The sequence below is a fragment of the Centruroides vittatus genome, unplaced genomic scaffold, assembly GCF_030686945.1.
Source record: "Centruroides vittatus isolate TY-2023 unplaced genomic scaffold, ASM3068694v2 contig_349, whole genome shotgun sequence".
Lineage (NCBI taxonomy): Eukaryota > Metazoa > Arthropoda > Arachnida > Scorpiones > Buthidae > Centruroides > Centruroides vittatus.
This window is the reverse complement of record NW_027122172.1, coordinates 3,417,951-3,432,171: the sequence shown is the minus strand read 5'-3', so window position 1 is coordinate 3,432,171 and position 14,221 is coordinate 3,417,951. Positions and strand designations below refer to the sequence as shown.

Genomic DNA, 14,221 nt, shown 5'->3' with positions numbered 1-14,221 from the left:
TTATAAACAAGACATAGTCTTGTCAATAACACAAGTAAATGCCCTAATTCAGGGGTCATCAACCTGGGTTCCCTGGAACGTTGCCAGTGGTTCCGCAAGTGATCACTATTTGCTCAGCCAAAATGCACGTAAAATGGAAATCATCTCTACAAGGAATTTTTCATGTAGGAATGGGGTAACGGACTGTTTTATTAAAATATTAGATTAATATAATATTTGAGTAAAAATTACAATATTAATATAAATTGGATATAAAATGGCAGTTGATTTTAAAAAATAAATATAAATAAATATTTTATGGATAAAATAAAATCTTGAAATTCAGTAAAAGTCACGTGCTTCAAATACACCAATCAAGATGCAAGACGTCACATATTAGTTCTGTTAATCTTGTTCTGTCTGTTAAATACAATCGCGTACAAGCATACAAGTGAGTATTTATTTTGTTTTTATATCATAATTGATGACTCTTATTATTTATTTATAATTTAATTAGACTACCATAGCAATAATGGATATGTGGTTGAAAACTGGTAAGCTTCATTCCACGGATGCATGGGACCTAGTTTCACTACTACTGTTGAAAATGAACCAGATGTTAGTACCAAAAAGTCGTCTGGTGATTTGGATTTACCCATTCGTAAGAAGCAGAAGTATAATGAAGAATACATAAAATTTGGTTTTACATGGATTGGTGATGAAAATGAACCAAAATAATTATGCATTGAATGTGAACATGTGATACACAACAGCAGTTTAAATCCCGCAAAATTGAAAAGACATTTGAAAACAAATCATCCAACTTTACAAAATAAAAATGTTGAGTATTTTAAAAGAAAATGTAATGAGCTGAAGAATAGAAAAAAGACCTTTATGAACTTTGTTAAAAATGTTAATGATAATGCTTTGGAAGTATCGTATCGTGTCAGTTATCGTATTGCTCAACAGGGTGAAGCTTATACGATCGCAGAAAAATTAATTAAGCCATGTGTAAAAGATGTAGTTACTACCATGATTGGGGAAGAACATGCTAAATTAGTTGATTGTATCCCTCTTTTGGATATTACAATTTCAAGGCGTGTTAAAGATATATCTAATTTTTGTGCAAGTGAGCTCATAAGATGTTTGCAAGCTTCTGAACATGAATTTACTATTCAATTTGACGAAACTACAGATATAGCTGGATTAGTGATCTTGCTCGTTATTGTGAGATATATCCATGGAATGGCTGCTCAAGAAGATATGCTAATTTGGAAAAGTCTACCAACCAGAACAACTGTGGAAGAAATTTTTAATTTGATAGATTCATATTTCAAAAGGCAAGATATATCTTATGATTTATGTCATCAAGTATGTACCGATGGAGCCAAGGCAACGCTTGGTAAATTGAACAGCATAGTTGCACACATGAAACAAAAAAATCCTCACGAGAAGCACTCATTGTTGTCTTCATCGACAAGCTCTTGCAGTGAAGAAAATGCCAGAAGAGCTAAAAGACGTACTTAATAATTGTGTTAAAATTATAAATTTTATCAAAAGAAGGCCATTAAATTCAAGAGTTTTCAATTTATTGTGTGAAAGTATGGGAAGTTTACATAAAACACTACTGTTGCACACAGATGTCTGTTGGTTATCTCATAAAAAAGTGTTAGAAAGATTTTGCAAATTAAAAGATGAAATCTGAACATGCACCTCAATTAGCTCAAAAATTAAATGATGCAGTTTGGATTCAGAAAATGGTATATCTAGCAGATATTTTTACCTATTTAAATGAGCTCAACACGTCGCTCCAAGGAACATATATCACAGACACACAGACTAAAACCTTTCACAGTGTTGTATATGATAGAGAACCAACTAACGTTTTCGGCCTCCACCAAGGCCTTCTTCAGGTTGAGAACTAAAAGTCATCCCCACCAGACCGCCAAAACAGTGTTGGATTCAAAATCCTTTTCAAGACCTCCGAACTCCCAATAAAAGAAAGAGAACGACAAATTGATATATCAACCAACACTCAATTGAAACTAAAATGTAATCAAATTGATATTATGCATTTTTGGATTGACATTAGAAATGAATATCCTGAAATTGCCAAAAGAGCTGTGAAACATCTAATGTCATTTGTATCAACCTATATATGTGAAAAATCTTTCTCTTTGTATGCTGCCACAAAAACAAAATACAGAAACAGATTGGATGCTGAAGATGACATTAGGTTGCAGATTTCAACAATTATTCCCAATGTAAAAATGCTTTGCAATAAAAAACAAGCACAGTCAAGTCATTAAAAGAATTTTCTTTTTATTAATTTGTTATAATATAAAATATTGTTCCTTTTGTTAATTATTCATAAAATGTATTCTAGAAAAAAAATAAAATTTGATTCGCTACCTCACTATTCATTATCTTATTAAGATGTTTGTATTAAGATTAAATAAAGATACAAGAATAATTTTGTGAATTTGAGTAGAAAAAAAGCTTTGATAAACTATTTTATCTGCTTCTTAAACATGAGGTTCCTTCAAGAAAACCATGAGCTCAAAGGGTTCCTAAAAGTGTAAAAGGTTGAAGACCCCTGCCCTAATTAATGCATAAAACAATGAAAAAAGTAAATAACAAAATAAAATTAAGCCTAGCCACACTTAGCTCATCTCCTTAAATGAACTGACCATGGCTGGACTCATTCAATAGTTGACCTAAGCTTGTATCAACAGATTTAGAAAAGTATTAGATTTTCATTGTTTGTAGTCAAAAAAAAGTAGCAATTAGCTGAAAATAAAAATTAACATAATCTGTCAACACTGCTGCAACATGCATATCCATATAGATATCATATACCATATAGCAACGGTGGGCAACCCCTGAGCCCGCGGGCCAGCTAGGGTAGATGTACCAGTTTTGGCCAGCGTACCAGTTCTGGCCAGAAAACAAATTTAACTTAAAAATATAATAACCACATATTCAAATCTGTCCAATGAAACAAACTTTTATTGTTAACTGTTCACATAGTTAACAATAAAAGTTTGTTTCATTTGTGATTATATTTTTAAGTTAAATTTGTTTTCTGGCCAGAACTGGTACATCTACCCTACAGCCTGCGAAAAGTTTCTATCCGTCCCGCGAGATCTTTAATAGATTATTAAATTGGAAAAATAACTAATAAATAGTTATTTTTCCAATTCTTTGTAATTTTTCGAAAACGATAAGAGAAATAAATGTAGTAATTAACTTTTTATTTATTTATTTCATATTCACAGACTAAAAAATTACAGGTCACAAGAAGGCATCAATTAACTACTACGGCCCACAAAAAAAACGTAAAATTTATTCTGGCCCATGTTATAAAAAAGGTTGCCCACCCTTGCCATATAGTACAACGTTGTGTTCAGAGTTCGAAGAAAAGTTTGACTTTCGGGAAAAAATTTACTCAAGAAAAGTGTCCAGATTCTAAGTTGTTCAACTTCTGGAGTGTTTGAGTTTCAAGGTACTACTGTATTATAATAATGTGTTCTGTAGAAGGTGCTCAATCAAGTCAATTATGAATAAAATTACATGTTCAATTATATTTTGCAACTTTCTATGCTATTTAATCAATCATTATTGAATTTATTTCTATATATATGCAATTGTTTACAAGATATTTGAAGATGACTCGGTTAGCTTAATTTCACTTGTCCTATAGCCTAGTAAAGTCACCGATCTAAAGTAATCATACATTTTTGTGTATACTATAGTTCTACACAAATAATGAAAAATGAGTAAATATTCTTATTGAGTTATTAACTAATTATAGATTTAGAGTCAAAGTTAATAGTAATGTTTTGCTCCTAACTGATATCATGAATTCTACTAAAGTTAGTCTCGGTACAACTAGAACAGGGAGTAGTGAAGGTATGGCACATAATGTATCATACAATTTCAGTTTATCGCCAGTCTTTTTCAATCATCCTTTATTTCAATCAGCTTTTTACATTTAGTCTAATTACAGCATATTCATTTTATTCATTTAAATTTAGTCATTTGAAGTCTAGAACTTCAGCATGCATAAACATTTTTAAAGATAAGTATGCTTACTATATGGTATGCAGACTCAAAAACATTTGCCATCCCTGAACTAGAACATACATGTGATCAGTTGCTGTTTTGGCTTATTTCAAAGCTTATTTTGTGCTGATGTAAGGACATTTCAACATGCTGTGACATTCAAAGCCATTTTTTAGCTGGAAATAATTTGTGGCATACAGTTTTTACAATGAAGAATTTTTATATCTGTTTTAAACATCTAAGATGCAAATAAATATTAGCAACATAAAAACGTTTTTGACCATTTTTAATAATCCTCTTCAGTTAACACAAAATAGAAAACCAAAATAGAACATAAATATAAAACTAAGGATTCCTGTTTCATGTTTACATTCATAATCATATTTCATATTCAAACCATAAAACTGTTCTATTTTACGCTAACTGAAGAGGATTGTTAAAAACAGTCAAAAATGTTTTTATGTTGCTAATATTTATTTGCTGGATTATTAAAGGTGTGTTTTATTCACATCCAAAAATTTTACAAGTATAATTGGTACATCTACTTCAAAAATGAATATACAAAAATCTAAGAAACTCCACCATTTGTGAAGAGGAATGAACAAATTCTAAAAGAAACTGCTAGCTTAAAAGGAAATAAGAAGGTTCTTTAATGAAAAAGAAAATTGAAAAATTTACTACTGAACCCCATTGTAGATTAAAAATATTAACGATCAAGTCAAAATCAACTTAGCAGTACTAGTAGGACTCAGAACTTCAAAAGAATTTTAAAGATAAGAACTAGGGCACTTTTATAAGTAGTCGATTTTGTTTAATTAGGACATATTGGGACCTGACTAATTTGTCTTGATAAAGCAGCTGTTCCAATAAAGTGAATTTTAAGGGAACAGACAAAATCTTAAATGAAAAATAGACAATTAAGACAAAAATCATTCATGAAAAATATATTTAATGCTCAGTATTGTGTTTCATACATATATGTACAGTACAACAGTGTAAATAAATTAAAATTCAAAAGTAACATATTAAAATACAATCATTAAACAAAATAAACCAGCAACAAGTTGCTCAACTTTCCTGATGTTTAAAATTTTAGAGGCACCATCTGTTGTTATATTTTATTAAAACCATTTTATATTTTTAAACATTATAAAATGACAAAAAGGGTGAACAAAACTGTGCTCCGCCATACACACTAACATCCATGCATACAGAAATTATCCCCAAATTGATTCACATTTCTTGACGTCTCAAAGTGTCCTAAGTCCAAGAATGTAAAAATCTTCAGGGGGTCATTTTTTTTGACCAATTGCCATACTTCCTCTCTATTAGATATAACAGCTGGGAAAGTGAAAATCTGTTCATCTGTTCATTATTAAGAAAAATTCATCTTAGATTATGAAATTGGACTTTTCAGTAGTGTTTAATTTTATTATTTCCCAATCTTTAATGACTAAGTGTGGGCTAATGTTTTATGCATTTTTATCTTATTTTTAAAAATTTTCTATGGTCTGGAAATTTAAATTGTTTTTTAATCTTTTTATATATTTCCTAAGCCAATAATGGACAACATATCCACAGAGATGCAACAAAGAATTTTTTTTTCTTGTTTAAAGGTTTCTTTTTCCATTTACACCAGTGATTATTATAATTATCAGGTTTGTAACTTAAATTGATTTTAATGAATTTAAAAATTCATTAAAATCAATTTAAGTTACAAACCTGCTATTTTTAAGGTAAACATATAGCCTAATGGTTACTGAATCTATAAATTTGGCCTGTGTCAAAATGAAATACGAGAAATTATCTCCAAAGCCTTTTTGTGATTTTTACAACAAAATTACAAAAATTTCCCAATTACTGCTACACCAGAAATAAAATGCTATTTAAGATATCGATTTTATTCAATTATGGCAATGTAACGCACAGTGTTAGTAACACAAAGAAAACCAGAAAACTCCATGTGGCCAGCTACCTACTTCCAGTGTTCAGTGATTTTATCCACTTGGCCACTGGTAGACATGTTTAGGATATCAGTGAAAGAAAAAGTTCAAATAAATAATCACAAGATATTCAAAGATGCGTATATAATTTTGTTTTTGACATTACAAAATGGTCTTATTCAGGATAAAGTTTCAACAATATAATGAAAAGACAATGTAAAAACAAAACTTTAAATATAAATTGAAAAATAACATTTATACATTTTACATTTAAAAAATAAAAATATGTATATATTAAAACAAAAATAATAGTGGAGAAATAAAGTATTGCAACAGTACTGAAAACAAGTTATTAAAATTTAAAAAGAAACATAAATATATGGTAATAAGATGAACATATAGCCCTAGTGCATTAATCTTTGATTAATTTTTGTAAATAAAATCAATGATCTGGAATCATAAACATTGGCTCATTAACCTGTTTGTTTTTTAAGATTAATAGAATTTCTTAAATAAATATGTTTTTATACATTGAATACTATTTAAGAACAAATTTGAATGGTTTTGGATCTCCCAAATTTTAAGAGGTTAATGATATGGTTAAGGGGCTTTGGAAGATGGCCGATTTTTATGTGAGAAACATAATTTTGGGTTGTTTATAACATTTTTCAAGCATTTTGTGGATTTTTAAATTTTTTTAATTCTCAATATATCAAAAATGAAATGAATTATGGGAGATCCATTTTTTAATTATTTTTATGCATATTTTAATAATTTTTGTGTTTTTTCAATGTTCCTGATTTTGAGAAATCTAAAATTATGTGAATTGATGGATAGTAAAAAAAATATTTGAAAACACAAATTTTTTACAAGAATTGGGACATTTTTTAATGTTTTTGTGACTTTTCTGATTATAATGTGATGATTTTAGATCTCCCAATTTTGACTGCACCAGAAGTAACACTCTATAACAAATTATGCAGTGAAATATGCCAGAATGAAAATAGATTTAAAATTCAGCTATAATTTTAAATTATTGTATACATAACATTTTATGATTTATAATTCTCTTATAAAAATTCATTTAGATAAATGAAATGTTAATTAATTACAATGTTGTCAAAAAAAATGAATTTATTTAATATGGATATATCACAGTTCATTTTCTTGTGAGCAATTGCATATATTAAATTTATTTATTGGTTTTTAAAGTTTCTTACTAAGATTTTGTAAACGTAAAGAAAAAACATTGCTATTACAAATGTCATTTCATAATATTTATTTAAAAAATTGTTTTCATATTTAACTATTTCTGATCTAAGTTTTATATGACTAAACATTAAAATAAAGGTGCACAATTTAAGTGATATCTTAGGAAGTCTCTAATAATATATTATTGTATGTCTGTACATCTGGCATATCTATGCCAAACAATTTTTATATTAGTGGAAAGCATATGCTATGGCAGCTGTGTTTGAATTCAAATTTTTCTTAGAGCAGGTCTGTTAAATTTTGATAGTTAAGTAATTAATAACTTAATTTATAATAATTCTTGAGTTTCAATTCACTTACATTCAAGAAAATAAATTACCTCTGAAGCTACGACCCAGCCTAAAATTGTGAGGTTTTATTTCCCCTATAAATTTTCATAAATAACAGCTTTTTAAGTTATACTTTTTTTCTAAGTTTCTTTACTTACTTTCTTCTTAGTTTCTTTTTTAATCAATTAAATACTATAGCTGAAATGCATTTTTGTATAATTAATTATTTGTGTATAAATCCAACAATATTAAACTACAAGGATATACATTAATTATAATTATAATGTGTTTATGAATATTTGATTTATTAACATAAAAAATACTTTAACCAAAATCAGGCAGTATGCAGCATTAGAATGTTTAGATCTTATTTTGTGCATCCTAATTAAAACAAATAACTGATCAAATTATACTTGGTTTTACAGTATGCTCTCAAGAGCATATTATAAAGCAAAGTAAATGAAATCTCCAGATCACTAACATATATAAGTACAGTAAACCCCACTTATTCTAATTATAGATTACATCTATTGGTTAATGTTATCAGAATTAGCATCTCTCAAAACACGTAAGTTATTTGTCATAGCCTATTCTTACATTCTCAAACTGGTGAGCAAACATTTTCGACCACGATCGGCAACACAAATTCGTACCAATCTTTCCTTCATTTTCCTTTCAACCATATTTTGGCTCATAGCGTGCAAAGAAAAACTCAGAAGGAGTTAGAAAATGTTTGTCTCAAGATAGTTTTTTGTTTTCTTTACACCGGTTATCGGTCATTACACGTTTCCCAGTGCGATACATCGTAATTTATATTTTGGCTCGCCACATATCAAGATTACACACACATACCAATGTTATTAACAAAATATTTTGCAATTAAATTGACTCCCTCATAACAAAATAGAATAAAATTTACTATTTAACCAAAAGACTTATTATTAACACTAATAAAAAAAAAATAACTATAATTCATAAATCTTAAAGTTATATAATTTTTAAATGTTTTAACAAGTTCTTTTAATATCAGTTAATAAAACCAACATTTCACTAATTCTGATCTTATCGACTGAATGTTATCAGTATAGGCAAGCCTCAAAAAACGATCACAGTAAGCAAATTCTACTAAGTTAGTATACACTAGCATACATACCGTACATATAAGAATTTTATACGACGAAGAGAAAAATGTATTTATTTAAAATGAATTTTTCTTTATCATATAAAATTCATTCTGACTATTACAGTAATATTTCAATTCATTACATTACAAAATATTTCTTGTTTACTCAATTAGGCATATGTTTCATATATATGAAATGTTAATTTAAAAAATGTATATGGAAATGATTGGTAAATAAATTTTAATTTTGAATATTTTCATTTAATTTAAATGAAATGTCTTTATTAATAGTTTCGATTTAACTGATTACAAAATATCTATTTTGAGAAGAGGAAAAAATCTAATCAATCAATCAACTTATTGCATTCATTCATTTTGTTAATAACTTAATTTAACTGTAATTTAATTTAATAATTATAACGAATTTAAATTTTACGACGGAAAACTTGGTGTAAAATCATTCAACGTTTTTGAATGAATTCGTCAGATAATTTTTTGACAAATTTCATCCTTATCCTTAAGCCTATAAATTAATTCTTGTTTAAAATACCATTTATATTTTTGTCATTTAATAATGTATTGAAAATTAAAATAGATATTTAATTATTTATCGAAATTCACTTGTAATCTTACCAAAATAGAATTTTATCGCCACCTAAAAATGATTTAATTTGCTTATCCTAATCAGTTTATTGACGCCATGTTTGTGTTTACGACAATCAATTGCGCCACCTTCGGTTAAAACCATAAAATAAAATAAAAATTTATTTTTCGCTTCTGTTTTTCTTTTCGTATTTTATAAAAGATTAAAATTTAATAGTAATTAACGTTTAAGTTTTTATAATAGTAATAATAATAATAATTCCCATTAATCACCTTAGCGAGACGAAAGAGCTCGGTAATACAGTACTGTACATACAGTATCTATGTAGACGAGAGAATAAGCGTCTATTGGGTCATTGCTAGTGTTTCCAAATGGCATTGGAAAAATATAATGAAATCAGTTAATTGATTTTCATAAAATCTTCCGGTTAATTTCAATAGTAGTATACTGTAGTTCAGTGGCGTAAACTTGTTTTCAGCATAACTTTAAGTTTGTCAATACATTCGAGTAATTTAAATGATAAATATGGATAGTATTGACCGGAGTATAAAAAACTTTTTAATTGACTGTTTCCAGATACACAATGCAGACTTGGTTTTCAAGCAGAATATGAAATCAAAGATTTAAGATTTAATACACAGAGTGATTCAAAAGTCACAGAAATTTAAGTAGTCAGTCTTTCAGGCCATTTTCATCATCTGTTGGCCAAGAAAACATTTATGAGTAGAAGTTCTTGTGCTCTTGGGAAATGTTAGCCTGCATCAGTGGCGTGCCGTCATTGGAAGCGATGAAAGCGCAGCTTCCACCTTCCAATGACCTTCCCTTGTATTTTATAAAATATAAATTTTCATATTTTAACGTACTTTGCATTAATTAAAATTAATATTTTATTATAACTGCATTATGTATCTTTTACAAATTTCTATACTACATGAGAAAAAAACGATAAGATTGCTATTGTATATTCGAATAATTCGGTGGCGGAAGGAATGTCGAAAACGGGTCAGTTTCCAATCAGCCAGATTATATAGGCATTAGCACATGCGGTTTACTGAGCACCAACCTCACCCGGTTTAGCTGGTAGAAGCAACACACGTGTAAAGCGCCCAATTTTATATCCCGGACCGGTTCTGAGCTGTTAGCCGCCTGCCCGTCAACTTCCAAGCAGCCAGATTATAGGCATTGGCGCATGCGCTTTACAGAGCACCAACGTCACGGTTTAGCTGGAAGACGCGACACCATAGTTGCCAGATTGGGCTACAAGTAGCGGATTGGGCTACTTTTTAAGTGCCCTCGCTACAAAAATTTTAAATTGGGCGACACGTTACTTTTTGGGCTAGTAATAATTACCTTCAGGCTACAATTCTTAAAAATACGCTACTTTATTTTCATATATAAAATCGCACAATATTTATTGTATCATACAAAACTAATAAAGTTTTATTTAATTTCATTACACTTAATTGTATAAATAAAGTTGCAACGTTTAACAAAGATAAAGATACTTCGCTTCCGTTTTCTATCCGTCGTTCGCTCCAGTAATCCACAATCCATTGCCACTAACACTGCTAATTTTATTAATTTTTTTCCTCTCATATATCTATCAATATGCGCCTATTTTTAATTATTTTTTTAAAACGAAAATATGCTACTCACAAATTTATTTGTACTTTTACTTCGTTTTCCTGTTTTTTCCCGCTTGACTTCTTGACTCTACTTCTGTTTTAGAACGTTCCTTTCTATAATTTGACGATTTCACTACATTTTTAGTAGGCGTTTCCTTTTTTTCTTTTTTTAGGTATTCCTTGGAATACCTAAAAAAAGGGGAAAAAAGGAAACGTCTACTAAAAATGTAGTGAATAGACCCAGTGTTACTCGGGCAAAAGTAACGACAGCAAAGATTAAGATTATTACATTATAGCCAATCTCCATCTTTTTTCACAGATTGCAAAAATTAGGTTTCCCTGTTTCCAGACTAATTAGAGAATTTTTAGATGGGTCTGAAAATATGTTTGATTTCCCGCAAAAACGCATCTGCGCCTGTAAATATTGCACGTCGGTTTTTCTTAACACTTCCATTGTTAACCCTTTGGGGACGGTGACCTCGTTTCACACTCCCCTTCCGTGAGTCAAGACAGTGTAATCTTTGTGTATTCTTTGTTGTTTAACCAGTTACGCGAGTTTAACTAGTTTTTACTAATCTCTCCGAGTCTCTAAACTAGTCTAACAGATACAACAGTTCTTGATACAGTGTAAACAGAGAGGCCTTAAAACTGAAAACAAAAGTCGCAGTCGCTAAGTTTCTAAGTTCAAAAAATGAATCGCCGCGCCTGCGAATGACTCGCTTTGATTTAGAGAAAATTGATGCAGATACACCGAATGTCTATATATATATATATTACAAACTTATTTTATTAGTAAAAGTGCATAGTTGCAAAATAATTCGGTTTTATTGTTTTGGCTACAAACAGTTCAAATCCGCTACTTTTTAACCTTCAGATCTGGCAACTATGCGCGACACACGCGTAAAGAGTCCGACTTTATATCCCGGAGCGTTGTGGGCTGTTAGCCGCCTGCTAGATATTCGGCCATCCTCTCCCGATTATGTGAATCACGAGCAGACTAGATCAACGGCGAGCAACCCCCGGCCCGCGGGCCAGCTACGGCTGGCGAAAAGTTTCTTTCCAGCCCGCGAGATCTTTAATAGATTATTAAATTGGAAAAATAACTAATTAATAGTTATTTTTCCAATTCTTTGTAATTTTCGAAAACGATAAGAGAAATAAATGTAGTACAGTAGAGCGTCGTAAGTGGAACCAATTGGGGACTGGGGTCCTTCCAGTTAATGATTTGTTCCAGTTAATGATTTGTTCCAGTTTCCGACTTTGTACGAAAAAATACATTAACCTGCCCGATGTTCAAATTTTTCTCCGTTGCGTATCGCTTCCTGTTGAATTTTTCTCCGTTGCGTGTCGCTTCGTGTTGAATTTTCGTCGATTTTAAGCCTAACGAAAATTTTTATAATAATCATCGAGGCTATCGTATCGTTAAAAATTATTTCTGCATTTTGTACAAACAAAATAAATATATTAAAGAATATAAAAAACATGAAAATTATACTTTAGAAGTAAATTTAGTATCAAAAACATTCGATTCAGCTCGACACAGTCCGACTGAAAATCGTTCCACTTTCCGGCCATTCCACTTACCGACGTTCCACTTATCGACGCTCTACTGTAATTAACTTTTTATTTATTTATTTCATATTTGCAGACTAAAAAAATTACGAGTCACAAGAAGGCGTCAATTAACTACTACGGTCGCGGAAAAAAACGTAAAATTTATTCTGGCCCATGTTATAAAAAAGGTTGCCCACCCTAGACTAGATTTATAACTTAACCCAACCGATAGGAATTTACTGGCACGTTTTTATGATAGTTCTGTATAGTTGACAGGAGTTTTAAAAAAATCCATTAAAATATTTGATATATTTATTTCGCGTTTATTCCGCTCTCCCATCTTATATTACTTACGGATTTCAATGTTAAACCGGTGATATTACGATTTAGTACGTCCCATCTGTAAGGGGATGCAGAAAAAACGTGTACAATTCTTGTATAATGTTATAAAATTAACTGTTCCTTTGGCAGCATCAACTAAACTTAATGAATGAGACGCACGAGGTACAAAAAAGCTCTAGAATTTATATTCCTTAAATTTACGATTTATGTATCGGTTGTCGTAAAATTTCTTTCCACTTCTTTCCCGAGACTACGGATATTCGAGTACAAAGTAACCGGTTTCGACTTATTTCTACTTAAGAAGTAGTTAAATAATTAAGTGATTAGGGAATTAAAAACATAAATAAAACCCCGACGAAAGAGCCGAAATTTTACTTAAACGGAAGCTTAACCGAACCGATCTCTTGCCGAGTACGGCGGGGTCTGATCTCTTTGTAATATTAGACGTAATAAAGACAGAAATTTTTCCAGTTCAACGAGAGTGACCGAAAAGTTGTAAATTTTGGAAATTTCCGCGAACACTCGGTCCTAAAACGAATTAGTTAGAAAACGAACGACGGACAATCTGTTAAGTTTAACATATTTAGATTTTTACAGCTATGGTGAGAAACGTTTAAAATCTACAACAACCCTGTGGCGTCCTTTGAGGTATACTAGTGATGCGACAAAAGAGGCATTTGACATTGACCGGTATCGGCACCCTCGGGATTTGGCACGCACACGCCTACCTGGGGACCTATTCTGAGTAGTATCGTTAAGCTAACGAATACGATAAAAACCAGTTTCTATCGGAACCACGTGATTCGCGTTTAATCAATCGTGAAAATGCTATTCCGAGCCGTACGTTTCGTTTTCGGTTCCGATAGCCACGTGCGATAACTAAGCTTTTATTATCGGTCACTCTGGAGCTGCCGTTAGGAACGTAACGAAAGTGAAAACAACATGGCGTCTTTTGGTGTAAGAATGATTTTACTTCACGAGCAATTGGAGACAGAGTTAATAAGCTATGTTATCGTATTGCTTAAAAATATATACTTTAACTGTTAACTGTTTATGAATATTGTATGAATAATGTAATTGCTTTCTTGTTAAAATTTAAAGTAAGTAGCTATAGCGTGAACATTATTTCTGAAATAGGTTTTATTCGCATATGTATAAATTAAAATGATAGCTTTGAATATAAATATATAAATATATGACTATCAGTTACTTTTCGCCATCTTTCTGGATGTTTTTGTGAGCCGACTCCATCGGAATTCAGACGGTCGGCTATTTCTTGCCACAATTTCTGGCGATCTTTTACGGTAAAGGAAGCATCTAACTTCCCTGACATTAATTTCGGGTTGTCTTCCATAAAATTAACGAGCATTTCGGACTGGCGACTTGTAGTTTGCTGGCTTCGTTGTCCTTTCGACCCTTTCAAACAATACTATTTCACTAGCGCT

The 14,221-nt window shown here is 30.6% G+C and overlaps 2 protein-coding genes across 3 annotated transcripts in view; one reads left to right on the top strand and one right to left on the bottom strand.

The window, feature by feature from the left end:
* Window positions 1–9,378, bottom strand: part of LOC136974454 (HMG box-containing protein 1-like) — a 33,590-nt gene extending 24,212 nt beyond the window's left edge. For both annotated transcript variants that reach the window (XM_067269362.1, XM_067269364.1), the window contains exon 1: window positions 9,285–9,378. The gene's annotated coding sequence lies outside the window, so the exon portion shown is untranslated. The remainder of the gene's footprint in view (window positions 1–9,284) is intronic.
* LOC136974507 (zinc finger BED domain-containing protein 5-like) lies at window positions 874–1,506 on the top strand. The gene has a single exon (XM_067269418.1). It carries the CDS (start codon window positions 874–876, stop codon window positions 1,504–1,506), a length of 633 nt encoding a protein of 210 aa, XP_067125519.1.
* Window positions 9,379–14,221: the final 4,843 nt, after the last annotated feature.

Coding starts and splice junctions, on each gene's coding strand:
- LOC136974507 (XM_067269418.1), top strand. CDS start 874: ATGAACTTTGTTAAAAATGTTAATGATAATGCTTTGGAAGTATCGTAT.